The sequence below is a fragment of the Calonectris borealis genome, chromosome 8 (assembly GCF_964195595.1).
Source record: "Calonectris borealis chromosome 8, bCalBor7.hap1.2, whole genome shotgun sequence".
NCBI lineage: Eukaryota > Metazoa > Chordata > Aves > Procellariiformes > Procellariidae > Calonectris > Calonectris borealis.
In genome coordinates, this window is record NC_134319.1 from 17,389,705 (window position 1) to 17,417,563 (window position 27,859).

Genomic DNA, 27,859 nt, shown 5'->3' on the forward strand with positions numbered 1-27,859 from the left:
GCTAATGGGGTATTCCATACCATGTGACGTCATGCTCAGTATATGAAGGGTAGGCGTGATCCAGGAAGTACCGATCGCTACTTGGTTATCGGTCAGCGCGGGTGGTGAGCAATTGCATTGTGCATCACTAATTTTGTATATTTTATCATTATCATTATTATTTTCCTTTTTTTCCCCTGTTCTATTAAACTGTCTTTATCTCAACCCACGAGTTTTTTCTCACTCTTACCCTTCCGATTCTCTCCCCGTCCCGCTGGGGGTGGGGGGAGTGAGTGAGCGGCTGCGTGGTATTTGGCTGCCTGCCAGGTTAAACCTCGACACAAGTCTATGTATATGCATGCACACACCTGCACTATTCTCTCTGATGTACAGTAGGATACACCATAAGAAAACTTCCTGACCCAAAATGGACATGACGTCATATCGCTCCATGCAGAGTTGCAGATCTATATGCTAGGCATAACTTCTTTGTAAACAGAGTTGACTACCTACTGTTATATATCGAGAGCATGATCGAGACTACCAAGGATATCTACATTCAGGAATATTCACATTATTTAGATTCCTGCTTTAGGAGCAAAGATCTCCTGCTTGATCTGTAACTGAAAAAATACAAAATGATGTTGAGAAAAAATTAAACTTATCTCTTAGTACTTGAATAAAAGCCAATACACAATGGCAGTAAAATCACACACTAGTTTTCAAACAACTATGCACACAGACAAGCATTTTTAACCTTGTCTGTCTCTATACGCATCAGAAGGATTATAATGGCCTCAAATCAGAAAGGCCTGGAGGAGATTAAAAAAACCTCACTGTCTCTGTTATATTAGTTTCAGATTTTAATGGCAGAAAAGCACAAGTCAGAACTAGTCAAATCTTCAGCACAAGATCAGCAATATATTTTTACTGCACAATTTTTCTTCCTGGTAAGCCACAGCAAGTCTTCTAGCAAGAATCTAATGTGATTAAGTATCTGCCAGTAACGGAAAAGTCCACTTGTTCACACTTCTAATCCTTTTGTTATTTAAAAAACTGTGCTTTTAGTTTAGGTTTCTTCCATTGCTTACTGTTGTAACACTTATGAAGACTACATATGCCCATGGGACATATCCTTTTTAAAGTGGACATATCCTTCTCAGTCTATGCTATTTTTCTAGTAAACAGAACCCTTTAGCTTCTTCTAAACTCTTGATGCTGTGTACAGATACACAGCTTTATATTACAGATCAGTCTCATCAAAAATGCTGATTGTGCACTGAAAAGCAGCAGCATACTTTTTTGGTGAAGGTGACTATCCCTCCTGTCCCTCAGTATTACAACAAAAGAGCCCATTATGTGATCAGGACAAAGAATTGTTAGTGCTGGAGAGCAACATCAGAAAGAAACACTTCCATCATGATTCATGAGTAAGGAGGAATGTTTCAAAATTAGTATAAAGGATGATCTATTTTTCGATAAATATTTAAAGTCTTTTTGTGATGCATTTAAACATTTCACACATTTAATTAGCAATAGGAAGCACATGAGATTACTATTTTTCAAAAAGCTTACATTTTATCAAACAGGCGCACGGTACTTCGTGCAACTCAATGCAGCATATACAACTGATTTTTAAAAATCTAAGAAAGACTAAATGTATACAAAATGTGTTACAGGAAATAACCGAAGTGATCTAATACTAATACACAAGAGGATGATTAAAGTACATCTAAGATTATCTATAAATAGATGTTCTGAGTTAATTTCAATATACAGAAAGCAAATGTAATATTACTTAGAATAAACCAATGAAATAAAGGGTAGTTTTGTTAACTTGGCCCTGAATTATTAGACACAAGCAGTTTAAAAGTAAAAAAAAAATTTACGAAAAAAAAAAGTTTGTGCAGAATGTCAGATTTGTACATAAAAAAGGCAAAAAGGACTTCACCCTACCATGGACTTGACCATTTTGTATCTGAAGTAAACTCGAATAAAACAATGGTTTTATTGAGGCATTGCTAATTACCAAGTGTTAAACCTATGGAAAAGAAAAGGAACCACAACAAAAGGAAGAGTAGGAGAATGATATTTTATGGAGACAGGAAAACCCAACATTTAATTACATCACAAATATCTAAGGATTGCTAAGATAACTGGCAATATTTGCTAAAAATGTGAATGTGTAAATCACTGGGAATACAGGCAAACCAAAAGCATTCATTTTTTTTCTCAGAGTCTTTAATAATTTGTTCTGGGGACAAATACATACTCTGCAGTTTTGAAGATCGCATGAGCCTGCTTCAAAAGATATCATGAGGGCCTAACAAAAAGATAGAACTACAGCAGACATCAAGCACTCATTTACATTTTAATGGCTATAGCTCTTTACTTTTTGGGGATCTCAGTTTGAGATAAGAATTTAAATTTAAGAATTCATATGGCACATCAATAACTACTATTTGTAGTCTATTAATCAAGTTACAATGCAGCTGTTCATGATTTTATACAAAGCACCACATGCTTTCAAAAGCAAATCCAAGACAGAGCTCCAATCAAGCTTGAAGAAGAAACTTCACAAAAAAACAAAGACAGGATACTTTGTAGAAGCAGTAGGGCAAGAGACATTTCTAAATCTGAAAAGAAGTATTGTTTTAATTTGTGTATCATCTGCTTACAAAATATTATGAAAAAATGATGCATGTCTCCCACTACAATACTCTACATTTCTTAGCAAGAGTTTTACTAACATTTCTACCAATGCAAGATTTAAGGTTAATGTAACTTTCTAACTTTCTTTCACCAGTATTTAAGAATTAGAGTAAAATAACCAGGAAATAAGTGATCTTACCTAAAAATACAATCCCATAACAAATTACATTTTAGTAGCTAAAAGAATCCCCCTCACACTTACAGAACTTGGGCAATGTAATAGAGTGCTTTCTGACTCGAAGTTGGAGGATCTAATGTAGTTGCATACTGCATAAGTTCAAGGATTAAGGACCTTGTTTCTGTAACAGATTTGCTGGGAGCACGTCCATTTCTTAACTAAGAGTCACACAGGGAGAGGTGAGAGTTATTCTATAGATGAACAAAAAGAATGCAGAGAAATATGAAAGAAACGTTTAATGAAAAAACCCAGCCTAATTCAGTTTTTGTTAAACAAACTGGAAAGAACGTAGGAGTCTAGACACTGATCTCCTATCGCATCATGAACAGAACACGGCTGCCACTGAAGAGTCAACTTAAAACAAATATGCTAGATTAATCATTGACCCAGCTAATTTATTATTCTATTTCAGAGCCTTAGTTTTATGGATGTCAGCCAAAACCTGTCACATTTTCTGTGTTACCTGGTATAATAAGATATTGCTTCATCTATGAATCTTGTCACTTATGTTTTCAATGTTCTACTTTGATGGAGTGCTTTTAAATGATAAATATTTAAGAACAGTTTTATACAGAACAATTTCAAAATATAGGTAATATAGGAATTAATTTTACAGTACAGCATTTATAATGGAGCAATTTATTTTTAAGGGAAACATAGCAGGAAAAATATTCCAGTACTGAACTTATTAAAGAGACTTGCAGAAATGTGGTCTGTTACCTGACTTATCACAAGAAGTTGTATTTGGAAAATATAACAGACATCCTTGGCCATATTCACAAAAGCATTTAGTAGTTTGTTATGGTATTACAAAGAATAACATCCAGTTTAAGATTGAGATAATCTTGCTAGGGACTAGATTTTTTTCATCACTCGTCACTTCTTTGCTTTCCCAGTATCTATAAATATATTCCATATGTAATGATTCTCACATTTCAGGCACACAGGTGTATTCAGCAACTATTTGTAGCTAAGAATTATAACACCAGTAATTTTGATAGAAATTTTGATACAGAAGGACAATAGAATATCGCATTTAGTAACCACGAGCAACACACAGGTTTTTCCAACTGTGTAACTTCCTTATGTGTAACTTTTACAAACCTTTAATAATTCAACAGATTTTAATCCTTAACTATTTTAAGATGTGAATCTCATTATAAAAAAATACTGTTCATCCTTTGGTCAAATGAAATATAATCCAGAAGTAGTCCATGACAAATCAAGTCTGTGGGAGCAAGCCAAGTGACAAAACAATTTACACCGGTACTTAAAGGTGAAGACTTCATGGTCAGATACAGAAGTAACATATACTAATCCAAGTAATTCTAATAAATACACAGTCCTGCAATTAGTGGCGCCATTTTGTGCATATTCTGCAAAAAAGAAAACCCCAACAAAATCCTAGCAGAAGCTATGGGAAAGGAATCAGAGTTATTTCCAATGAGACACTGTCAATGATAGGCTACACAGATCAGTGAAGCCTACAAAGACAATGCTTCAAAAGCAGCAGCATGACCTTCAGGCAACCTAACTTCAGTAGCAAACATCCAAGTGAAAAGTTGAAATAAAAACACTTCTTGAATGTTAATGTCTTAAGATGCAGACATTAAATACTGAATTGAAAATCAAGGGTAGAATCTAAGTAAAAATATTCTGAGATTCATACTAATGTGAGGACAAATACCAGCTAGAAGAATATATTCTACTGCTTTTTAAAATTTCTAAATATGCTCTTAAAATTGATCCCATCTTTCAACCTGTTCTAATACCCTAGCATTAAATTTGGTCAAGATAAATTTACATTGGGTAAATGCAGAAATTGGTGATGAAAAGGCAAAAGAGATCTTTAAGTGCACTAGTCAGTCCTTTTTTTTCCTCTTACTACACCAAAGAAGAACTGGTAGTCAAAACGGAGAACCTACTGAAAAACCACTGAAATTTATGCAGTCATTTTAAAAAGCAAACTATATGATTAATGGAATGTAAATCTTTGAGCAGGTTTAGATAATCAAGGATTGAAAGGAAAAAAAAAAATCTTGAAAATTTTTAAGTTTCCTTTCGAACTGTAAGCTTTTGGAACACGTTTTATGGTGTGCACACAGCAGAAATTGAGGACCATTCCCTTTTAGAACCTACACATGAAGATAACTGAGGACATAATGCAGGCTGGAGTCAGGCTAACAGATGGACCTTTTCCTTCAAACCTATAACTCAAAAGAACACTTAACTTACAAATTCACAACCATAAAGCAGCTAAGTGAACGGGCAACAACAGTTGGGAATGTTTTTATGTTTGCTAAATTTGAATGGTCATGGAGATAATATGGACTCCTGTGCTAACAAAGTTAATCTCCTCATGCCCCTGTAGTAGGACAAGTCATTTAAACAATTCTTGTTTTGGCATTTTAAACAGTGGGAAAATCTTTTTTCTTTTTTTTTTTTTTTTTAAAACTTGTTTGTAAGTCAGCCTTCAAACAGGGAGGTATTAATACTGGCCATGGTAGATGGAGATGTGCTGTTTGTGCAATTTGATGTCTAAAGCTAGATTAGTCTTTCTTCTTTATGTCCAACTATGTCCAAAGTACAGTATTAGGATCTTCATTACAGGGGCAGGGGGAAATCAAAGTACTGCTATCATCTAAGGTCTTCCCCCCATTTATAAGAAAATTCCAGTTTGAAATTTCTCACAGATGTTTTTCCTGCAACTTCTTCCCACCATACACTGATGGTGCTGATTTTCCTTTTACACTACTGTATTCCATTCACTTTAGTTGACTGTCATTATCCACTGACAAAACAATTACACTGCAGGATCTGTGAAAAGAAAGTAGTTCCATAAGCACACAGTATAATTTCATGTATCAATTATTGGTGACCAGTTCCATGAGTTTCAGGTCAATGCAACTTTCCTGATATAATATATGAAATTTATGACTACTTGTAGTAGTACTTAAAAGCACATTTTGTCATTCAGCTGTGACAGTATTTCATATTTGAAAGAATAGTAGTGGCTTTACTTACCCTGGACTTGAGGGAACCTTCCCAATTTTCATCCACATACCTCTAGGACAGCTCCTGCATAAAGCTGTAATAATAAACAGAAGCTGTTAATGATATAAAAAAATCTAAATTACTAGTTTACTTATGGTTTATTATCTGTTGAACTATTTTTCCTTGAGGAGACAATACACTATTGTGTTGATAGTAACTGCAGACAAATAAGATCCTAAACAGAATCACAATCCCAGACCTGACTCCGATTTATGCAACAACTAACTGTTCACTCAAGATACATGATAATTTCCATTCATTATATTAAAAATGTAAAAACAGGAAAAAGAAGATCATTTGAGATATACTGTTGCTGGAAGCAAAGCTTCATTTAAAAAAAAAATAAAAGCAATTGGACATGTTACAATGGGAATTATGGATTAATAACAGGAAAACTTTATTTCTTCCTCCCCAAAGATGCTAAGAAAGTCCCATTAAGTGAAATTTTAGTTTCCATTTTAAACCTAACTTGGACAGTGAAATACTCTTTATAATAAAGATAAGGCAGTGACTTTAGACTTCTCATTTGGGCTAACTATTGGTAGTTTCTCGCAGATAATTGTGATTGCAGAAAGAGGATAGATCACATTCATTGACCTTAGCTGAAGTAATATATACAGGCTGGGCTAACTTTGATGCTTGCACTTAGATGTCAATCACTTCTGTCAGCTATGCAAGATACTCAGATACACTGTTCTTAAAGCAACGTATAAGTTCATTTCAATTCTATGTGGTACCTAAATAAAAACCTCTATTGATCTTGTGTACTGTCACATGTTTTTAAACTTTTTTGGGTTTTTTAAGCAACATGCAATTGATTCTATAGTTTGCTGAAGCTTAAATATAAATTAACAACAGATTTTTCTGGCTACTAAAATAGAACTTCATACTGTAAAGTTAGGCATTTTAATCTTTAAGATATAGTTGTCAATACTGTATACAAAATCACATCCTTCCAACCCTGAAACCCCACTGTTTATAGAGAAGCTGACAGAATAAGTTTCAGTTAAAAATTTTTAATTCAACTCATTACCTTCTATAAACAATTAAAGAGCTCTGCTTTCATTTTCTTTTACACAGTGTTTTCATAACAAATGTGCAAGTCAGGACATGCTAAAATATAACCTTACTGAAATGAAGTAAATTCACTTTTCACTTAAAATATGAACTGGGAATACATGTAATTAAAAATAAGCTTTCACTGTAAAATTCAGTGAGTACTAACCCCTCTCAAAAAGGAGTGACAAGTCATAAAAGCAAACCACACATGGTGCAAGAGAAATCTCAAAGACAATTTTATTAACACTTTGTCACCTATCTACGTAGGCATTATGGACAGCCAGGAATACATTTTCATTTCAGAATATGCATTTTCTGAATTCAGGTCCAACTCAGTATTTGCCTAAATACTATGAATTAGAACATAAGAAAGACTCTAATCATTTGCAGGGAAATTGCAACTTCTTTCCTGACGTGAACTAATCAGTAACATTACTTCCACAGGAAACAGAACTAAAAATGTTACATTGCATTATCTGTTCAGACCAGCATTTCAGAAATTTGTTTAACTACATTTACATTTTCAACTAGACATTACATTTCAGATAAAAACTAAGATTTGACTGTTAAAACGCAGAACTGCTATGAAACAATACTCTAGAGATCAAAAATACCAGATTTTTTTAAGGCTTCTTTTCATCGCCCAAATAAAGATTTTAATTAAAAAAGGCACTGATAAACAGCTCAGATACTAGCTTGCGTAATTAAAGTTCCTCCAGACTTAAAACATGAAATAATTACAAAGATTGAGAAAACATGGAATAGTGAGATTATAAACTTCACTTACCTTGTCTCTACTCATTATTCTTCAAAAAACATTCAACAACAATTATATCAGCAATCCTAGATTTAGATATTAGTTTACACACTCACTAATACACTGAACATTTATACTGGTCCTCTGATACTGACAGTTATCTGCATTTTTCTGTCAAGAAGTTAGCATAAAGAAGTAGACAAAGGAATAAATAGCCTTTTTCTATCTAGTTAACTAATTATTTTATATATGTGTATAAAGAACTAAGTATACCCAAATTTAGGACAACAGTAAAATGAGCATTTCTCAATTCTCATTACTGCAAATAATTCTTACAGTTTATTTCTTCTTTTCAAACAAGGATTTCTATGGAACAAGATCACTGTAGGAATCTAAAATACATAAGACATCTTGTTTGCAACTCTTAGCCAATATCTGATAGAAGTAAAGTTTAACAAAGAAAACAGCTCAATCGTTGATGTCTGTATTTTGAGCTCATAACTCTGCTGTAATTGAAGCCCAACTGTGCTGGTACAAAAAAGTTCAGATTCATGCTGGGACAAACAGCTGCTCTCTAGATGGCTAAACAAGAGAAAAAAGAAAAATCAACTGGCTTCATTTATAACTCTAAACAAAGGTGTCTTTTGCAAGAAACACAGGTTTATTTGCATCGCTTAGCCCACAACAAAAGCATACTTGTTAATATCTACCGCTGATACCATCCCATCATGTCCAGAGCAGATAGTAATACTTGAACACAGTAAATGCTAAGAATGACATGTATCAGTCAGGGTGGAGGCATACAAACATGACGACTCAGTTCATTACACAATGCTTAACTCATAAATTAGTTCATTTTAAAATAATGCTTCACTTGTTCTAGTGCTCATGAAAGTGAGTTCAGTACTACAAGCAATGAAATAAAGACTCTCTAAACTATTACTAGTGTCCATTTTAACATCCAAAACAAGTGCTGTTATGGTTTCCAGGCTGACTCATGTCTGCATCTATAAAAATAACTTAACTTTCTAAAAAACATTCTAATAGTATGCTTTCTAAGGCTGTTGTGACAAAATCTGAACTTTTCCCTCATCTTTTACAAAGCATCAACTTGAGTTAAACTTCATTCAAAAGCTTTTTATAAGCACCTGAATGTCTTGTAATAGTTCACACTTATGTAATGAAGATGGTTCTTCACAGCTGAGAGGAGGAAAACTATCAGTCATGTCTGCTTTACTGGTAAGGGAAAGTGGTAATTATAACAGAATAAATCACCATTTACATAAGAATAGTGTTAGATAAAAATATGTATTGTAAAAATAATTGTTCCAACAATTAAAAACAAGGAACCTTAATGTAGGTGAAAGAAAACATTTCACCTGCTATTCAGAAGGGAATTGAAGTAATTTCTGCAAAACAAAATTCCAGCGGTGCTTCATTTATAAATATATACAGTATTGTTATCACAATTACTCATGGTAAAAACTCTAGAAGAAAAATTACAGTCCTGCCATGAAGCTGCTATGTAACTGTTAGTGTTTACAACCAAACAGGAATTCAGATCAAACCAAACTGAAAAAATGGTACTTAACAGAGATTGCTCCTTGATCATAATAAAATGGTGTTAGACCAAAGGTGACAAAAAAAGTTTTGTAAAATACAATAAATTAGCCCTAATTTTACTTCTATAGCACCTATACTTTGCACACTGGCTTCTTCTAACTATTGACTAAGCCTGACCCTGCACAGGTTACAAAGTGTCACTCAAACTGGAGTTGTACAGCTGTTTGCAATCAGCTGAAAAAAATTATAGTACCATCATGTCTTATACAATGAAACAGGCTGTTAAGATAAAGTCACACAATGGTAAATAGCTATCCTATGATATCTGGATTATCTCCAATATCTACACATTTTCCTCTCCTAATATCAAACAGTTTAAAAAATAAAGTTAAGCTCTGAGAACAAGCAGTAAAACACAACTTATGACTACTGCTAAAACTCTGGAATTTTCACTTGCCTCAGGTACAAGACAATCTTCCACTAAATATTTACCAACAACTAATCTCTTTCCAATGCAAACAATTTTTGTTTTTATGAAATTCACTGTAATTTTGATTTCATATTACTATATAAGCAGATCTGCCAAAGAAACCTCCTCATCTCCTATCAACTCATACTGTTGTTTTACTTCAAGGAAAAGTCAGGAAAAATACAGGTATTATTATTCTTATTGGCCAAAGTTGCTTGGTATGTGCAAACTCGTATTGTTTTAAAATAGGGTGCATGAGCTCTTTTTTGAAAGGCATGCAAATTCATTTTTAGTGTGTCCCACCCAGGAAGGAAACCAACAAGTTAATAATCGATATTTGTTCTTCTGAGAAATGAAGTCACAAAGAAGAGATTTTCATGCACGTTTCTTCTGCTCTTTCCTAAACTCTTATAGCTACCAATTCATTTGTTACTTTTACTAGAAAACTAGATTAGTTAAAATAAAGGAATACACACTGAGATATAAACTATAAAATATTTTCTCTTCCATGGGGGAGAGAATGCAGGGTATCTGTATGGACAGTTACAAGTTTTCAGAATCACTCTAGTCTTCCCCTTCCCTGGAGACAGAAAATGAGCAAGAATCTGTGGGTTAGCAGAGATCAGTCAGAAAGCCTCCCTGCCAGGAACATTATGAATTACTGTTCTGTAATGCAGAAGCCAATAAAGTCATTGCTACTCACACACATCATTCAGAACTGACGTCATCAGTAAATTTAGCAATAAAGAAACCGCTCCCATTCAAAACTCATTATCCTGTAAAGGGAGATAACTGACTCTAAATAAGAGTTTGGAAACAAAGAGTCAAACAGTCAAAAAACAGTTATCTGAATTAGTGCTATTCTTGTGATTAGTGCCATGTATTACAGGCAAATTCCTCTGAACAAAGCTGAAGCAGAATCTAAGCTCTCATTTATTTGCAGGGAAGGAAATTCCAACTGAATATAAGGGGAGGAAAAAAAAGTCACAATGAGGGTGTTTAAGCACTGAAATAATTTACTAAGAAAGGTTGGATCCTTGGAGATCTTCAGAACTTTAAGTACTGCTTTGAGTAGGAGATTCAACTTTTTTATTCTGTATGTACATAACATAGTTGTGCATTACTATTACAATCTTCAGCATACAGAAAATGTGTGATCCATTTAAGTGGGGGTTTTTTTTTGGTGTTAAACAATCTCCTCCTTGCAGTATTATGTAAACATTTTTGCCCTTTAAATCCACAACCACCAAAAAGCTCCCCTCCTGGGAGACAATTTTTTGTTAACTTTGCTCTCTGAAATGGTTTGGTGTAAGGTCGGGTGAGCAAGAGACCTGGCACAAGGGCAAGACAGAAAATGTGGAAGCTGAGCAACCATCAACTTTAGATCTCTGGAACTATAGTATGGATTACATGGTGTGAATGCCCAATTTACCTGAGTGGCAGTGGGGGGGCAGAGTGGAATAGAGGAGAAAAGTGACAGAAAAAGGGCTGCTATGTACAGGCTCTCACTTGGACCTAGTGAACAGAATTATGTAAGCTAAAAAGTAGAGACAGAAAATTAACAGTTTAAGTTCCAATTTTGGAATACACTGTCCGATTAACTTTGCTATCTAATTACTTACTTACCTCTAGAAATAGAATCCCTGAACACCTCTTTTATTCTCCAGAATCTGTGCTTTTATTAAAAAAAACAAGCATCTTGGAAGAGTTGCAAAGAAAACATTGAGAACGGAACTCATGAACTATTTATTTGACTTTGTGCATTTAAGTAATTTGGAGACTTTGCACTTTTTGAAGTTGTTTCAACAAATGTAGAGTCAAATGCCAGTATTTTATCCAGATGGATAACCAGGTGAAGGAGGTCAGACTTAATTAGCTAAACCTATTCCATTTGCCAGCACAGATGCACATCAACAACTTTAACTCACATTTAGCAAATTCACATTTATAATTTCCCTAACCTTTTCCTTTTCACTGATAAGACTAGAAAGAGGTCTTCCATAGGTAAGGCTTGCCCTACTACAGACAGATAATGTATTTTATCTTAGTTTATCTGACAGAGATGTACCTTTGGTGAATCTGATCCAAACAAAAGATGGGAAATTTCTGTCTTAGGCACTGACTAGCTAGCTGCACCTTCCTTATCTAGGACTACTGTTTGTCAACATTAATTTTCATTGCTGATAACATCATGTTCAGAAGGTAGGGAAAGAGTGTACATGGTAAAGTTCCTGAGAAGGACATCCACTTAGCACATTTTTAGTACAAGGAATGGCTGTGCATAATATTCTGAAGCAACAGTACTCTGATAAGAGACTTTTTCAATTAGAGAGAGAAAACAATCCTCCCAATTCCCCAACTTCCCTATCAATATTCCCCATAGAAGTGAACTGTAGGGGACACTTTTTGTTAAAAGCAAACTTTGAAATGAAATCATTTGACATATTAGCCTTAATTACAGACTTCTGATTATTTACTTGAGTGTTAAATAAAATACGCTGTCATTGAATTATGCTATTTTTAAAAGTCACACTTGGTAAAAACAATGAACGTGAACCATTTTTATGTAGCGTGTTGGAAATAAGAAGTACAGCTATATAAAAGCACAATTTGACTTTTACAAATAGACAAAGGATTTTATAGAACACATCAAAAGACAGAAAAAACTGGGGTTTTTGAGAAACAGCTACAAGTAAACTAAAATTCTAATTCATTTATGCAAGTATTGATATGACTTACACTTATGTTACACCACTGAGATGTCAATGAAGTCTAAGTAGTTCTCTAGTTTTACCCATCGAGTTAAAAACGAAGAGATGAGACTCCTTCATTGGAACTATTCACATTAAGAGCCTCTGGCAGGACAAGAAGGCAGCCAACAGTAACTTTTGAGTGTAGCACTTCAATTAGTGAAATGAAAAGAAAAGAACAACAAAACCCTGAAAAATGAAACTAAATTGGGTCACACAAGAGTAGCCTAAAGCATTAAAAGCATTTCAAGTTTACTCTAGTCTCAGTAATTATTGTGAGTTTTGTAAACTATTTTTAGTTTTAAAAAGTAAGTCTGAACAAGAATGTCACCTTATTCCTCCGTGTAATTCACAACAGCACATTTGAAAGGTCTGCACATGTAAAGAGGTGGAGTTCTAAGAGAGCTTTCAATTTGATTTTTTTATTAAAAGTAGCACACAGTCAGAATTACAGTAGACATGTTTATTACTACTATTACACTAAATATTTATTTCATTTCCAGGAGGGATCTAACACTAACCTCACCCAAAGAATTGGTTTTAAGTTATGGTCAAACTACATCATACAGAGAATAAGTATTATGCATTAGGATTAAAGAACCCATTCTGAGGAACAGTTTCTGTATACATGCTTATCTCCTACCCTATAATGTTTAAAGACCTGAGTCACAATTTTGTCGTGAGTGACAGATAAGGTAGACTACAGAAAACTGAATTTGTATAGGCATATTTTTTACCTTTCAGTGAAATTTAGAGTCATCTTTTCTTCAGAATAGACCAAGCTGAACGTTAGCAGCTATTTATTACATGGGCTAAATAGGTATAATTCACTGTTTTTTTGTGTATCATCCCTCACCTCTGTATTTTTCACCCACAAAAACCTCTCATAAATTGTGTGATACTATGCAGAAACGGGTGGCTGATGTGGAAGAAGGGGTCAGAGCCCAGGCTTCACTTTCAACAGACTAGAACTTCTGTGGTTTTGCAGTGTTCAAACAGGCTGAATCATTCATCTCTTAAAATGACTTCCCACAATTTCAAGTACCAAGGACTTGCAAGGAAAAGAATCTCAGCTCGTTGTGGTAGAAACATGGTAGGACCTTCCCGCAGAAATGTCAAAGTACCTGGTTAAGTACAGCACCCATTACAATGTAACAACTAGGGAACACGTCTGCAACATGTCTAGCTGCCACGTTTTGATTAATTTAACTGCAACGAAAACATGCTGACTTGACTGGCCAGTGTAAATCCATAATAAAACTCTAGGAAAGGTTCCTCTGCTGTGCTTTGACTTTTCTCCCCATTTTCCAGAGTGTTTTAGTATGCATTCTTAAGATTTTCCCCCCGGGGGTTCTCTTTTTTCCCAGCATTTTTCAAAATGTTGAGAAAACACAATACTGAAAGGTCACTAAATACCACTATTTTCTAAATCTCATCCATTCTGTTTGTCCACAGCTAATGGGGTTATGTCCATAGACTTGCGTTAACTTTCAAACAGCAGTCAAATACTGAAAATCATTTTAGGTTCAGATAGGACGTAGAATGGGGATCTGAATGTAAAGCAAGATGGGCTTTAAGTTTTTTTTTTTTAAAAAAAAGTTATAGCCAATGTTTAAGCTGCCCACATTTATTTCAGGTTAATATTTCACAATACTTTCATGTCAAAACAAAAGGAAACTTTTATATTTGCTGGTGTGGGAAGAAGGTCAGGTTGGAAACTTCCCCTCTTATAGCACAATAATCCATTTCAAGTTTCTGAAATATTTTAGTTATTTATATTGTTACATCTAGTACAAGTTTGGTGAAAAATAATCCTAAGTTTCTCATTATCTTAGCAATGCAGAGGCCAGATATTCCAATAACTATTAAACCATGCTTTGACAACTTATCATATTTTGACAATCCTGAATACGTGCACAATAAATTGCTAAAAATCTCAGGATTTTAGATGTTTTTGCTTAAATTTGTACAGTGGAGCAGTTATTACCCATCTCTATGTAACTTTAAAAGTATGCATATAGACTTCTGTATAATTATGTTTGACTTGTTTTACAGTAGAATCATAAACTATTTAGAAATAGTGTATGATAGCCTCATGTGATGTTACCCATGACAACTTGCCATCTAAACCATCCATTTTCATGTCTCAAATTTCCTGGCCAACTTTTGCTTACACCTGATGTCACATTACCTAATTCACATTATCCAATTCACCAAACACCATAATGTTACAACATGACAAATACTTGACAACAGAAATTTAAAATGCTGAAGTTCAACACTTCTTAGTGAGCAAAATATATTTCAAAGCTCCATTTAGAAATATTGATGACTTTTAAGGGTTGTAGCAATCCTGCACAGTGCAACTGTGAAATTTAATGTATTGCAAATTTCACCACAGAGTGGATTCTTAAAATCAATTTGGATTTTGACACGCATATATTGTTGAGATAAATCTAAGATTGTAATATACAATTAATGGAATATGCTTATAGCTATGTCTGAAATGATCACACAGCATAAGTGAAGCTGCAGATGGAGTGCGGCTATTTTCAGCTACTGCAAAATATGGACAATCTCTCCTGCTACTACAATTTCACGCACAGTTAGCTTCACCTCCATTTCATCCTTCTACGTTTTACACACCAGCAGTACTCTGCATCTGACAGACTGAGGCTTAAGACTTGCAGCTGTCTAAAGCAATACTGTTGAAGCTAGCTTCTGAATTAGTCTGAAAGTGAATACAAAAACTCTAGAAGAGGAGAAAATAACCAAAATAATTTTTTCATTTTACTCACAGTACAATTATGAAGTAATCAAAATATTTCACCAGACAGGTGTCAGCAGAAGTTAAGAGCAAGACAAATACTGGGTAACAAGAGTACCTCACAGCTATTTTCCGCAATGTCAATTCACAGAATACTGGACCAATAACAAGACCAGGATTAATAAACATCTTTCAAGGAAATGAAACAGTTGAAATCTATAAACATCTCATTTAAGGTTGCACTGATGCTATGTAGCACAAAGTATTTTTAGGATTGGGCATATTTCACAGATCATTTTGAAAAGTAGCAATGATACATAAAAATTCTCAGATACATATGCTATCCCCTTACCTTTAATTTTAAATTCTCATTTAAAACTCAGGCGCAAGTCATGCAATAAACTAACTCTTGCTTTCTCTATTTCTAATACTTGCCACATACTTACAAGGAGAATTAACTTAAAATCCTGAAGTTTGCAAGTCTGTCTGTAGCACAGACTACCAACATGCTGTATCACATGACGGGAACAAATACCTGCTGACATAATGAACAAGCTAGGTCATATGCTGGAATCATCGTTCAGAAAAAAAAGATTCATGTACTTTGAGGATGTTCAAGCATGTAGTCACAGCATTAGCAAAACCCAGAGCACCACTTGCTCTGGAACTCAGCAACATATAAGGTTGCTAATCAGCAAGTCAGACATCTTGCATCTAGATGCAGGTTTTTAGAGTAAGATTAAAAAATTCTTCAAGCAAGAGGGTAGGAAAAAAAAGAAAACAAACAACCAACTTTTAAGACTGTCAACATCCATTCACTCTTGACTATCAAATTTTCATTAGCAAGAAGATTTCTATGGTAACCTAAAAAAAACCTAGGGAAAGGGAAAAAATATAGCAAAAGGCAGCATTCAGATTTTCTATTCTGCATGCACATCATGAAAACACTACTTTAGCAACAAGCTACTATCAATTAGATTGTTAATTTTTATGTAAGAGTAAAATCTTAAGCTCAATTACAGACACCTATTACAACCAGCACTATATTAAAACACAAGTCAGTCCAAAATGTGATGATTCTGAATACAATCTGTTAAGATAATATCTGTGGTCATTTTTCCCAACACCAATTTTCCACTGGCTAGTCTTCAAGGGAAGTTACTCAGCACAAGGTTAAAAAAATAATTAAAAAAAAACAATCAGCAAATTCGAAATACACATTTCCAAGCAGTGGTAACAGTACAAGAAATTTCCACCTTCTGAAACAGCATTCAAAAGAATATTAGAAAAAATGCTGTAATTTAGCACTCAACCATATAACCATAATGTTAGAACAATACAGTATTTCCATTCATACACACAGTACGGAAAGCCTGCATTCAAACCCAGATATGAAAATGCAGGAAAACAGAGTCATAATCACTCCCATAATTCAAGCTGATACTTAACATTCTAGCTCCAAATCTCAAGTATCATTTGTATTAATTTCTTCAAAAATGTCACAGAAGTAAGAAAAGATAAAGTAATAATCAATATGTACATTGAATTGTACTATAGCAGCAAATTGTTCATATTTACTAGAAAGCGCAAGCAGAAAATGAAACTGGGTAAACCAATACAAATAGATTAAAAAAACAACAACTTATTATACAATCTCTTGGTTCCTATGAATATACAACAAATTCTGGTTCATTGTGAAGGGATTTGTCGAACAAATGAGACCCCTTGAGACCCCATCCAGCCCTATGCTATTTGTTCTACTACAATCAGCATGACTAAAACAGAAAAAGTTTTGAGACTAAAAATATTTACAATGTAAAGCCCTGACCACAAAATGGCATTTGATTAGCCTTACGCAAAAAGTGTGATTATCCACACAATGAAATCTAGGTCTGATTCAGGATAATCAGAAAAATATCTATTGATTTAAATTCTGTTGTTTGAGCCAACTTTTATTAATGCAATGTTTACAGTACAAAGTAAGTTACATCCTTGAGTAAATTACTGATAATTTTGATACAGATTTTTTTTTCCCCTCAGAAGTCACATTGACAGAAATGCAGCGTAACTCCTCTAGTTTATTTTCCCAACAAATGACAACAGAAATCATCCTGCTTCACAAGTTCTTGTGCTATATCTTATGCACACTGACGAAAAACTGAAAGAATATTACCTGAACAAATAAAAGCATCTGCTCCTTATGTGAGGATAGGAAGCCTTGCTGCTGCCACCACAACTGTTACTGGTTGTGGTACACAACCACAGCACAGCTGGAGACCCTTTCCTATTTTTCTATTCCCTTTTAGTGCATTTCATTAGATTTTATGCTGAAACTTTTCAGCTTTTGTGTGTGTGTATGTATATGTATAGATATGTAATACATATATAAGAACTGGAGCATTTTCCAGAGACAAACTTTCCTTTATAAGATTCATATATCTAGCAAAGAAAAAGTCTCAGATATCAAGTCACATAAGGATTCTACTGAAATATTACTGCAAGCATTCCCTTGTCAATATATGAAACAGCACAATTTACAGTCTTACCTTAATAGTCTCTCAATATTAAGGAACTACCAATTTTTAATTCTCTGCAAATCTCAAACACTTGTTTCTTGATGTTTAATATATTGTACCTAACACTGTAATCAATGATTTTGTTAAAAATTATAGGCAGACTTTTTTTTTAATATTATGCTGAATTTAATTGACAGGAGAAACTGCTAGATTTCCTCATTAATTTCATGTTGTCAGTTATTTAGCTATCTCCCAGACATTAAAAATAATTTCAGCATCTCTTCTTCTCCTTGAAATCTCTACTTTCCTGATAATTGATTGGTTTTCAATGTATTCTAGAGTACTCTTAAATTACAACATATTTGAAAGCATGTATTCTTTTCAAGAGCTCTGCAAAAATTCTTCCTTGCTGATGTACCTTAAGCAAGATAGATACTCATTTACTACAGATAAAGGAAAGGTCTTGCCTTAGACTAACTGATTGAAGCACAGCATGGGCTCTGAGCAAGATCATTCCCAATATTTCTAGCTGTTAGAACCTAGCTGTTCTCACTGCTGCAGAATGGAGTTGAGCAGCCCTGCTTGTCAGGTTTGTGCCACTTCAGGAGTTGACCCAATGGCTGCGCCAGCCTTTTGTTCCTAGGGACTGAACTGAACTATCCTGGACATTACACTATGGGTCAATGACCAAGCAATAGCTGCGATCAAGAACACCAGTCGTCTTATCCTCTTTTTTTGCCCTCTTCAAATGCCATACATCTTTCAATTTAAAGAAGCTGGACATAGCTCCCCTTAGTCACTTCACACTAGAGAAGGGCCATCACAGAACCAAAGGTTCCTCTGCTCCTACAGGGACGTTATTTTAGAGCAGAATGGCAAGCCTGCAAATCTAGACCCTACATATATTGGACTAGCAAGAAACATTGCACTTTCCTCTTGAGATTATAATCCAGATTCTCATATATTTTTAAAATGAAAAGTTTCATAAACATAACATAATATGTTAAGTTATTCCACAAAGGATTCGGACCAAAACCCACCTTTCTAGTTTCCAACTGAGCTTCTTCTTGGCAGCACTGCCTGCAGAACGGATCCAACTGATTCAGATTGAACTGTCCAAGAAGGTTGCAAGAACTGCATAGCAAGTTACTGGAGAAGCCCAGCTCTCTGCAAGCTTCTGATGACAACTGTGCTCCATATACACTTATCTGAAAACCAATACAATGTTATACTTTAGTATTAAGTTAGTTGTTTGAAAAAGGCTTGTGACCGTTTTACAGTAACACCTAATGGTTTGCCCATAAGTGCAAAACACCACCTTATTTTGAAGAACAGTCTTAAACCAATAGTGAATTTTAGACACCATCGTATGTATATTTCAAGGTATCAGACCTGCCAAAATTCATTTATATACACTTCTGACAGCTCTACTGTTTTCCTATTGCTAGCTCCAAATTAAGAAAAAAACAAACATAATGAACCAGCTCAAATGCATATTGCTACAGCTCTCTAAAGCCTGCTCTTTCAAAACAATTTCAGTAAATCTCATATCACCGAAAATACACTTGGAAAATAAGTATAACAGCTAAGCTTGGGAAAAGCACAACCAGCGAATGATGAAACAGACCAAACTGCTCAACAAGGCATACAAGTAGGATTGTAATTTCATGTTTTCATTAATGTTACAGGAAAATCACATACTAAAAGTGGAAGTGTAGATAAAAACCTGCAATCCTGATTTACTAGTAATATATTAAAATAGGCCACTCAATTACATGGCTTCTATGTAAAATAGCAGTTCTGTTTTTAACGAGCAGCAAAAACAATTTTACCAACTATCGCAGCACTTAAATGATATTTGGGTTTTGTTTTCACATTCCCACTTCCCTACAGAGGGATTTCTCACACCCTAGCTTAAAACCTTTCCTTCCAGCTGTATTCTGGGGGTGGGGAAAGTGAGAGAGGAAATGAAGAAAGGAGAGAAATGAGACAGTTTTCCCAGATGCTTCTCAGTCTGGGTGAAAGACCGTGGGCAAAACCCACAACATCTAAAACACCAACAAAACAATCAGCAACTATCTCTGTGTTCAGAGAAAAGTGAGATGATACCAGCAAACTGGACTGGATGATAACAGACCAAGAGTCAGAAGAATTATTCTGGGCCAAACAGAAAAATACAGAAGAAAAAAGAAGTTTGTCCTTCAGCAAATCAGACTTCTTTTCACATTTACTCATCATTTAATATATACAGCATACCCAAGTAAGGTAGAGACAAAACCCATTTCCTGCCCTGAAGTGGCCAACATACAGCCAAAGACATGTCACTGATGTGACAGATAGGAAATATGATGGATTAGGAATTGGTAGAAAATATATTAGGTGCCTTATTATTCTGTTTCTCTGTATCTGCTAGAAGAGTTAAAGCATGAACAGAAAAGTATAATATACAGACAATTATTTTGAAATTACTATTCTGTCAGGCAGAAAGCTATTTTTCTTCTTCCTACAGGACACTGCTAAAGTAATTTCTATATATGACAGCAGGCAAGCAAAAATGGGACCCTGTTCTACTGGAATAATCTATTATTTATCCTTTCTGAGGGATACGGGCGATAAGAAATATAACACCACCACATTAGTATAGAAAATCTAAGGAGGATGCCAAACACTGCCAAAGCTACATTTTAATTATTGTTCACTTATTAAATTAATGATGATGACAGTAGTTAAAACAGTTTTCTTGCACCGTGTTGCTTACCATCCACCCCTTTTATGCTTTACTGTAATCTTTTCCTCACTTTTGAATCTGTTCACCTAGGAGCAAAAATGGTATTACTGGCATTGTCATTTTGCTTCTGCCAGCAACACTCCTCACACCTTTCCCCAGCAGAGCTCTAGAGCACCTGTGTATATAAGGCCAATACTCTCCTTTTTTCAGGGGGGACCAACCAAAACACAAACAGTGTATGAAAGTAAGTAAAGTCTCCATTATAAGAGAATTCCTCAGTGAAGAAGTTCTGGTTACATACCAAGCTCAAAACAGCTTGAGAATAAAACCATAGGGAGGGGGAGGAGAAAGGGAAAGAAAAAGAAAAAAAAAAAGAAAAGGAGGAAGAAATGGGCTCTGCCTAGTATTTTTCTCAATTTTTAGTACTGTAACTATTGTACTATCCTGAAATAATAAGTATGCTAATTATAATAAATGTCTCTGTTTAGGATTAGAAAAGAACCCTCACATTTCAGAAGCTAATTTCCCATCAGAACAAGATAATTTCAGCTACTTAGCCAGTGATGCACCTCATTTCAGTAGCATGCTCTCCTTTAAAGCTTTGACTACAAATACACATTACATGACTGCTTTGCTTTCACATTAGATAATTTAATATATTAAAGCAAATGCAGCATCGATACAAATTGCTTTAGGAAGTACTTAGCAGTTATTAAAGTGAAACATTTGAACAGGTCTTTTGTATAACCTCATGTCCCTGGACTTCAGGTGGGTCAGAACTTTAAGGGCATCAGGTGCACTAAAATAGAGAAAGCTGACCTGTCTGGAAAACCTCGAGGGACAGCCTTTCACAGGACAACCTTCAGTCAGAAATCAAAAGCCACGTAGCTTTTTCCCAAACCCATTCTTAACTTTGTTACTAAGGATAACCCACGTCATGAGGCTTATAACAACACGCAAATCCCATTGAAAATGGGCGAGCAAGCCTGTAAGTTTATTTCACTGCAACACCCACACCGATCGCCACGCTTTCCGAGCTAACAGGGCAAACCGGGGCAGAGGCGAGGGCCGAGGCGAGGGGTGTTCAGGCTTAAAAACGCGGCTCTCGCAGTCTGGAGGAGTAGAGGCAGCGACAGCAGGAGGAAAGAGGGCAGAAGCGGAGAGCAGCCTCCGACAAAGAGAGCAAAGAGGCGGCCACGGAGGAGGAGACGGACGAGGCACGGGACGACGCCCCAGGGATGGGATGAGCAGGCCTGCTGCCTCCGCCTCCCGCTACGGGACACGTCTCACTCCCGCCCCACCCCCCTCCCGCCCTCTCTCTCTCAGGAAATCGCAGCCGCACTCAGCCCCGAGCGCGAATAAAACGGAACGGCCTCTCACCGCCTGCAGCCCCACTAACAACCAGAACCAGCAACGCCCCAGGGCCGTTAGCTCGGCGGCCGCCGCCATCTTGGTGCCCGAACGCTCCTGCCAGCGTCGCCGGGAGGCCGCTGAAGGACCTCACCCATCGCGGATGCCCGACACAGTGCCTGATGCGGGAGAGGGTAGACTTGCTCCCAACCCCGGCACCACAAGCAAGAAACAGCTAACTCAGAACCTCTGCGGGAAGTCTAGAGCAAAGCTATTTCAGTCTCTTCAGAGCAGTGCTTCACAGCGAGGCTAGAGGAGATGCCGTTCCCCAGCTTTAGTCAGGCATTGCTGCCACAACCCTGAGTGAGGTCCTTTCTCTTTTCGGAGAGTTGCTGCCAACCGGCAAACATGTCCCTAGAACGGGCGATTGACAGCCTGTCTGAGCAATACTGTTGTGTCTTTACCAAGTGCCGCGGTGCCCATGCCCAATGAGAGTGGGTAGATGGGCGGGACTTCAAGAAGGGCCTCCCAATCACGAAGGGTCGCATGTAGGCGGGACATCACCTCCGTCCGGCAGCTCAGAGCTGAGGGGGGAGGAGGAGGAGTCAACGCCCTGCGGGCGGGGCGTCTCCTGAGCGGGGCCAATCCAGTTGCGGGAGAGGCGGGGTGGCGGTAGCACCGCCCAATGGCGGAGGACGCGGGGGCGGGTCCCGCCGCCGGGAATCGGCGGCGGCGGCGGCGGCGGCGGCGGCGGCGGGGGGCGGGCGGGCGGGCGCGCGGTTGGGCGTTCGGTTGCTGAGCAGCGCAGACAGGCGGGGGAGGGGCGCGCGGGTGGCCGCCGCGCGGCGGTTGGTGACGGGCGCGGGGGCGGTGGGGGCCGGGCGGTCTGCGGGGCGATGTGAGAGCGGCGGCGGGCCCTGTCGCGCGCCCCCAGCCGCGCTCCCTTCGCCTCCTCTCGCTCGCGCCGTCCCTGCGGCGGCGGTGGCGGCGGCGGCTCCCGCCGGCCTCCGCGGCCGGGCCCCGCGTTATGTCGTGATCCCGGGCGGGCGGCGCTGCTGCTGCTGCTCATGGGGCTGCTCAGGATTATGCTGCCGCCCAAGTTGCAGCTGCTGGCGGTGCTGGTCTTCGGGGTGGCCGTGCTCTTCCTGGAGAACCAGATCCAGAAGCTGGAGGAGTCTCGCGGCAAGCTGGGTGAGCGGCGGCGGGGCGCGGCCGGGGGCCTGGGGCGGAACGGGCCGGGCCGGGGGCCGGTGGGCGGCGGGCCGGGGCAGGGCGCGGGGAGGCAGGGGAGATGGCAGCGCGGGCAGCCGGAGCGGCGGCGGCGGGAGCGCGAAGGGTTGGCAGCCGGGCTTACCCCGCCTCGGTGTGCCGCCCGGCCGGGGGGGGGACACGCACCGTTGGCTACTTTTCCCGTATGGCTCCGTGTGTTTACATGCCCGAAATGGTAAAGGACCCGATCAATACGGTCTGGGGACTCTGCGGAAGGGGCTGTCAACAGCAGAGGCGGCAGCCTTGGCCTTTGAGTTCATTTGTACGTGTGTTTTGCCAGATCATGAGACCTAGGAGAGATCGGTGTTGGAAAGATAAATATTTCTGTAGTGTGTCTAAATGGGTTTTCTTAAAAGAGCGGCGGTGTTCAAAGCTATTAGGAGCGGTGGCTGGCCTGCGTGCGCCTTCTGACAGGCACCTGGGCAGGGAGAAGAGAAGCAGCAGTGGTGCCGAAAGTGAGTCTAGTTCTGCTGCCTGTGCTGCAACGAATTATCATCTTCTTCACACTTAATTTCTACTTCAAACGCTTTACTAACGCTTGGCATTGTAAAGGAAAGGCAGTGTAAAAAAAAAAAAAGCTAAAGACATTGTTTTTAATGACGAATGGGTAATTAGTTTTATTCTCATTGAATGTAAGATGTTATTTTCTGCAGTTTACTGAGTGTAGTTAGTGATCTCCTAGACTGTCACTGAGCTGTAGTTAAACAGAATAATGATGAATTTGAAAACTCTTGTGTAAGATTTCTTTTGCTTTTCCTGCCTTAAAAAGACCTTTTTAGAGTAATATCTGCCTGGTCGGTAACATCTTACTACTTTGTCTGTTGTATGTAAGGCTGCAGAACTTGTATAGATTTTACATTTCTTAATTAAGGGTCTCAGGGATGTGAAAAAATACCATTCTGAACCTAGTTTGTGGTGCCTAGGAGTTTTAAAAACAGAGCACTGAGACTTCTGGTGTATACAAGTGCAGGGGCTGGTTTACAAACATGGTTTATTTGTTTTCTCATATTATTCAACTGTACTAAGATATTTAGACTATGAACACTTCAAGTTTGTAGGAAGAAAAGTGCACGTCATGTTCCTACTGGTTAAAACTAGAAGTGGACTTTGAGTGACATGGGATGTTTAACAGTGAGCTTCTAACAGAGCCAGAGTCAGTATAACTTAATGTTGAGCTGTATGAATGCCATTGGGATTTTACTTCTCAGCATTTCTTTTCCAGTTTACTCGCTCTGAACTGGATATTAGAGATTGGGACCCTGGAAATGGCAGTGGTTGACTGCTGGAGTTACCAGATGCTCTTACTCTGCATATTTTTCAACTGAAAGTTTGTACCAGTTATAATCGAGGCATAATTTTTGCAGAGTCTCAATGACTGTAAACAAAAATTTGAAGAAGAAAATGAATGAAATTGGAAGATAATTCAAGCAGGTGTTAACATAGTGCTCAAGGTTCAGTGGAATTTTGTATCCGTCTGTTTTAAACTGGTTGGTACCCGTGGCTTCAGTGCCTCTGTTGCTGACAGTGTATGTTACTTTAGGGAGATCTACCTCCTGGCATGAAAAGATTAATATAATGCATGTGAGAATAAAGAACTTTGCTGGTAAAACTTCCTCTTCCTCCTTAATATATATGCAATGGGCATGACTAAGTTACATATTTAGGGGATTAAAATACACAGCTCATACTGCTTTGGGACAAGAATCTAATTACTATGTTCTGCTGATTTTATTTCTTAAGGAGAAGGGAAAGCTATTATAAAGTTTATTAAAAGTATGATGGAAGGATTTGCTTTGTGAGCAACTTACTAATGATTCTCTAAAACCTGTGAAAGGAGGGGAAAAAGGGCTTTCTGCAACAGCTTTGAACTCTGGTTCTGTTTTTTTAATGCTTTGTTAAAAGGCTTCTAGCTGTCTGAATGTCTCCCTTTTTACGTGTTTGGTATGTATTTTATGATTAGCAAATGTTAAGGTTTCATTACAGAAAATTTTTTACCATCATGGTTGGTGATATTTTTACTGAGATGTAATATGGAGAACGCGTTTCTCTGAATCAAAGTAATCAGTTGGCCCTAATGCACTTGAATTCCAAGCTTTCTCCCCCAAAAGAATGAGGAGTGTGTTTGTGTGTGACGAGGCAGTGATACTACATTTTGATGATAGCGACAAAGTAGTTCTTTTGGTCTTTCAGTTATGTTTCAGTGGGCACTTTATGTTAGAAAATATTGTTTGGGTACTGAGTTTTGAACTATGCTATGTGTTTGCATTGATATATCATATGATAAACTGTCATCTTGGAAAGTAATTGGAAGAATTAGGTGCTGACTAGGAAAACCGAATTACTTCAGATTTGATAGCAAATAAAATACTTCTGCAGTCTTATCAGCAGTTCTAGTAATATTCAGCCATACTTTCTGATAGAAAGGGTTTTATGCAATTACTTTACATATGAGCACCTCCTGATTCTGTACTGAACAATTGGGTGGGGGGATTAATTTCAGTTCAACATCTTAAGGTATCTTGCCTATAACATGAAACTGGAGCATGTTTCTGGGCGAAAAAAGAATGGGAACCTCTTTCTTCCTGTAAGACTTTATATAGGTAAAACTCAGTCACCTTGGCAAACTTTAAGTTGAGAAGTACAGGAGATAGAAGCAAACGACCATGACAAATGCTGCTGCTGCTTTTTTTTCTCTGTGATGAGATTATTATGATCCTAATATCATTTAAAAAGGTATTTGTAAACTTGAGGGTTTCTTCATCATATGAAAGATAACTCCCTAATTAAAAAAATAAAGAAAATGAAAATACTCATTGTAACTTCTCTGCAGCTGTTGGACGTCTTAAGCTCTTTACAAATAGTTTGTAGTGGTGAGATCACAAGCAGAGCCCAGGCAGAATGCAGTTTCAAGTACTTTTTTGGTGAGATTTGTACATACAGCTATTAATCTTTCATATGATTTTCAAGTTTACATGTGAGGGCAGCTAAATTGGCATTCGCTCCAGACTAAACTTTCCCTAGTTGCCAGTGAGAATTTTAATGTTTTTATTTAAGCTTGGTGTAGGTACTTGCCCATTAGCTCTAGGAATGCACAGCCCTAATAGAGAATATTGCATGTGAAGGGCAAATGTTGAGGTTTGCACTATCGTTCCTGGAAATAGAAATGATGTCTGACCATCCCCTTTGGGTTTTGGAAGCCTGGTGGTTTCAGCTCTGCCTCTGGTTTAAACTGACCTAGCACTAAACACATACCATGCCATCTCCTGCATTGCCACTAGTGTTCGTGGTGAGTTGGGTCAAAAAACTGATCCAGCTGGAAGTAATCCATCCATCTCTTCTTTTCCCTCCCCAAAATTTTGTAATGCATTGGTGGAGAGAAGGAAGAGAAGAGAGAAGTCTATATGTGTTCTAGTTCTTCTGTTAAATTAATTTTATTCTACAATAGCAAGTACTAGAAGCACCTCAAGGTTGGGCAGAGGGGTAGGGGAAGACAGTGCCTCATTCAAGGAAGAGTCTGTAGGATTGATCAGAGAAGGTGACGATAGTAGATGGGGAAGGATTACTCTTTGGTGGGGTAGAAGTAACGTAAATACTGCTACTTCCTAGCTGTTCAGTGATACTTACTTACTGGATTTTGAAAATAGTCCATGTCTGAGTAACATAATATACCATAACAGGGAGAGCAAGGATTGAACAACTTTGTTACTGTATTCAGAAGATGTTGAAACACTGGTTCTCTGTACTGTCGGAGTATTTCTTCTGCTAAGTGATAAACAAACTTACGGCTCAGATCTGTTAATTCAGCACCTTGAATTCAGCATATAGAAGTCTGTCATTTGAAAGAAATTCTTAGTATTTTACTTTTTAATTTTTTTTTGTTTGAAAATACATGAATAATTTGAAAGTCTAAGGCTCTCTTCCTAAGCCTGGGGAAGAAAATTTAATTAATGATTAATTGATTGCCAGATTTTTTTCTTTTAGGTAGTTTCCTATCGCCTGTGGCCCTTGCTGGGGTAGTATCCTTCTAAGCACTGTGCAAGTACCTAACAAACCACTGTGCCTTTGAAGTTAAATGATTTAACTTCCCAATGATTAAATCTTATGCTTTCTAGAAATATAAGGATTTCTACTTTTTTGGGATGTTGAAATAATAGGCATCTTATGTTTCCTTCATTTAGAAAAAAAAACTCTCCTGTCAGTAGGCCTGCCAGTTGCATGTGTTTGGAAAATCCCTCAGAAAACTTATTAAATTGTCCCTCATAATATAGCATGCATGGTTCCTTAGTATATTATTTATACTTGAACTTCATTTATAAAGAGTAGTTTGTGATTGTTGGCAGTTCTGGCTGCAGACAGCTATGCAAATAATTTACTAGCATTTCTTTTAAATATAGCTCTGTTGCCCAATAGTTATTATTTTCCGCTGAGTAGCCCGAGGCATTCCTTCAGAAGCTGTTTTCTTGTGTACCGGGTTTCCTGAAATAAGAGTTTTAATGCTGCTTCCTCAGTATATCTCCAGCCAGTGAAACATTCTTCCACTTTGCCTTGCTGGTTCTATCATACTTTTTCATTTAGTTCCCCCTTACCGTTCCCCTTCACCATGCCCCAAGTCGTTCCAGACACTTTCAGAATAAATTTTAAACTACTCCTTTATATGCTTGTACTTCCCATGGAAAAGCATGACGTAAAGCAATTATATGAAGTTTAT

The 27,859-nt window shown here is 37.4% G+C and overlaps 2 protein-coding genes across 4 annotated transcripts in view; one reads left to right on the top strand and one right to left on the bottom strand.

Annotated features, from left to right (window-relative positions):
• Positions 1 to 22,316, bottom strand: part of SELENOF (selenoprotein F) — a 33,874-nt gene extending 11,558 nt beyond the window's left edge. The window contains exons 1-3 of the mRNA XM_075156210.1: positions 21,913 to 22,316; positions 18,845 to 19,012; positions 5,894 to 5,957 (exon numbers count right to left, since the gene is read on the bottom strand). Of these exons, the coding sequence (XP_075012311.1) occupies positions 5,894 to 5,957; positions 18,845 to 19,012; positions 21,913 to 21,981 (301 nt within the window). The 5' untranslated portion in view covers positions 21,982 to 22,316. The remainder of the gene's footprint in view (positions 1 to 5,893; positions 5,958 to 18,844; positions 19,013 to 21,912) is intronic.
• A 444-nt stretch (positions 22,317 to 22,760) lies between these two features.
• The window catches only part of HS2ST1 (heparan sulfate 2-O-sulfotransferase 1), an 85,592-nt gene continuing 80,493 nt past the window's right edge, over positions 22,761 to 27,859 (top strand). For 2 of the 3 annotated variants that reach the window (XM_075156211.1, XM_075156212.1), the window contains exon 1: positions 22,761 to 23,073. In XM_075156211.1, the coding sequence (XP_075012312.1) occupies positions 22,950 to 23,073 (124 nt within the window). In that variant the 5' untranslated portion in view covers positions 22,761 to 22,949. The remainder of the gene's footprint in view (positions 23,074 to 27,859) is intronic. The other variant, XM_075156213.1, reaches the window with a different exon arrangement.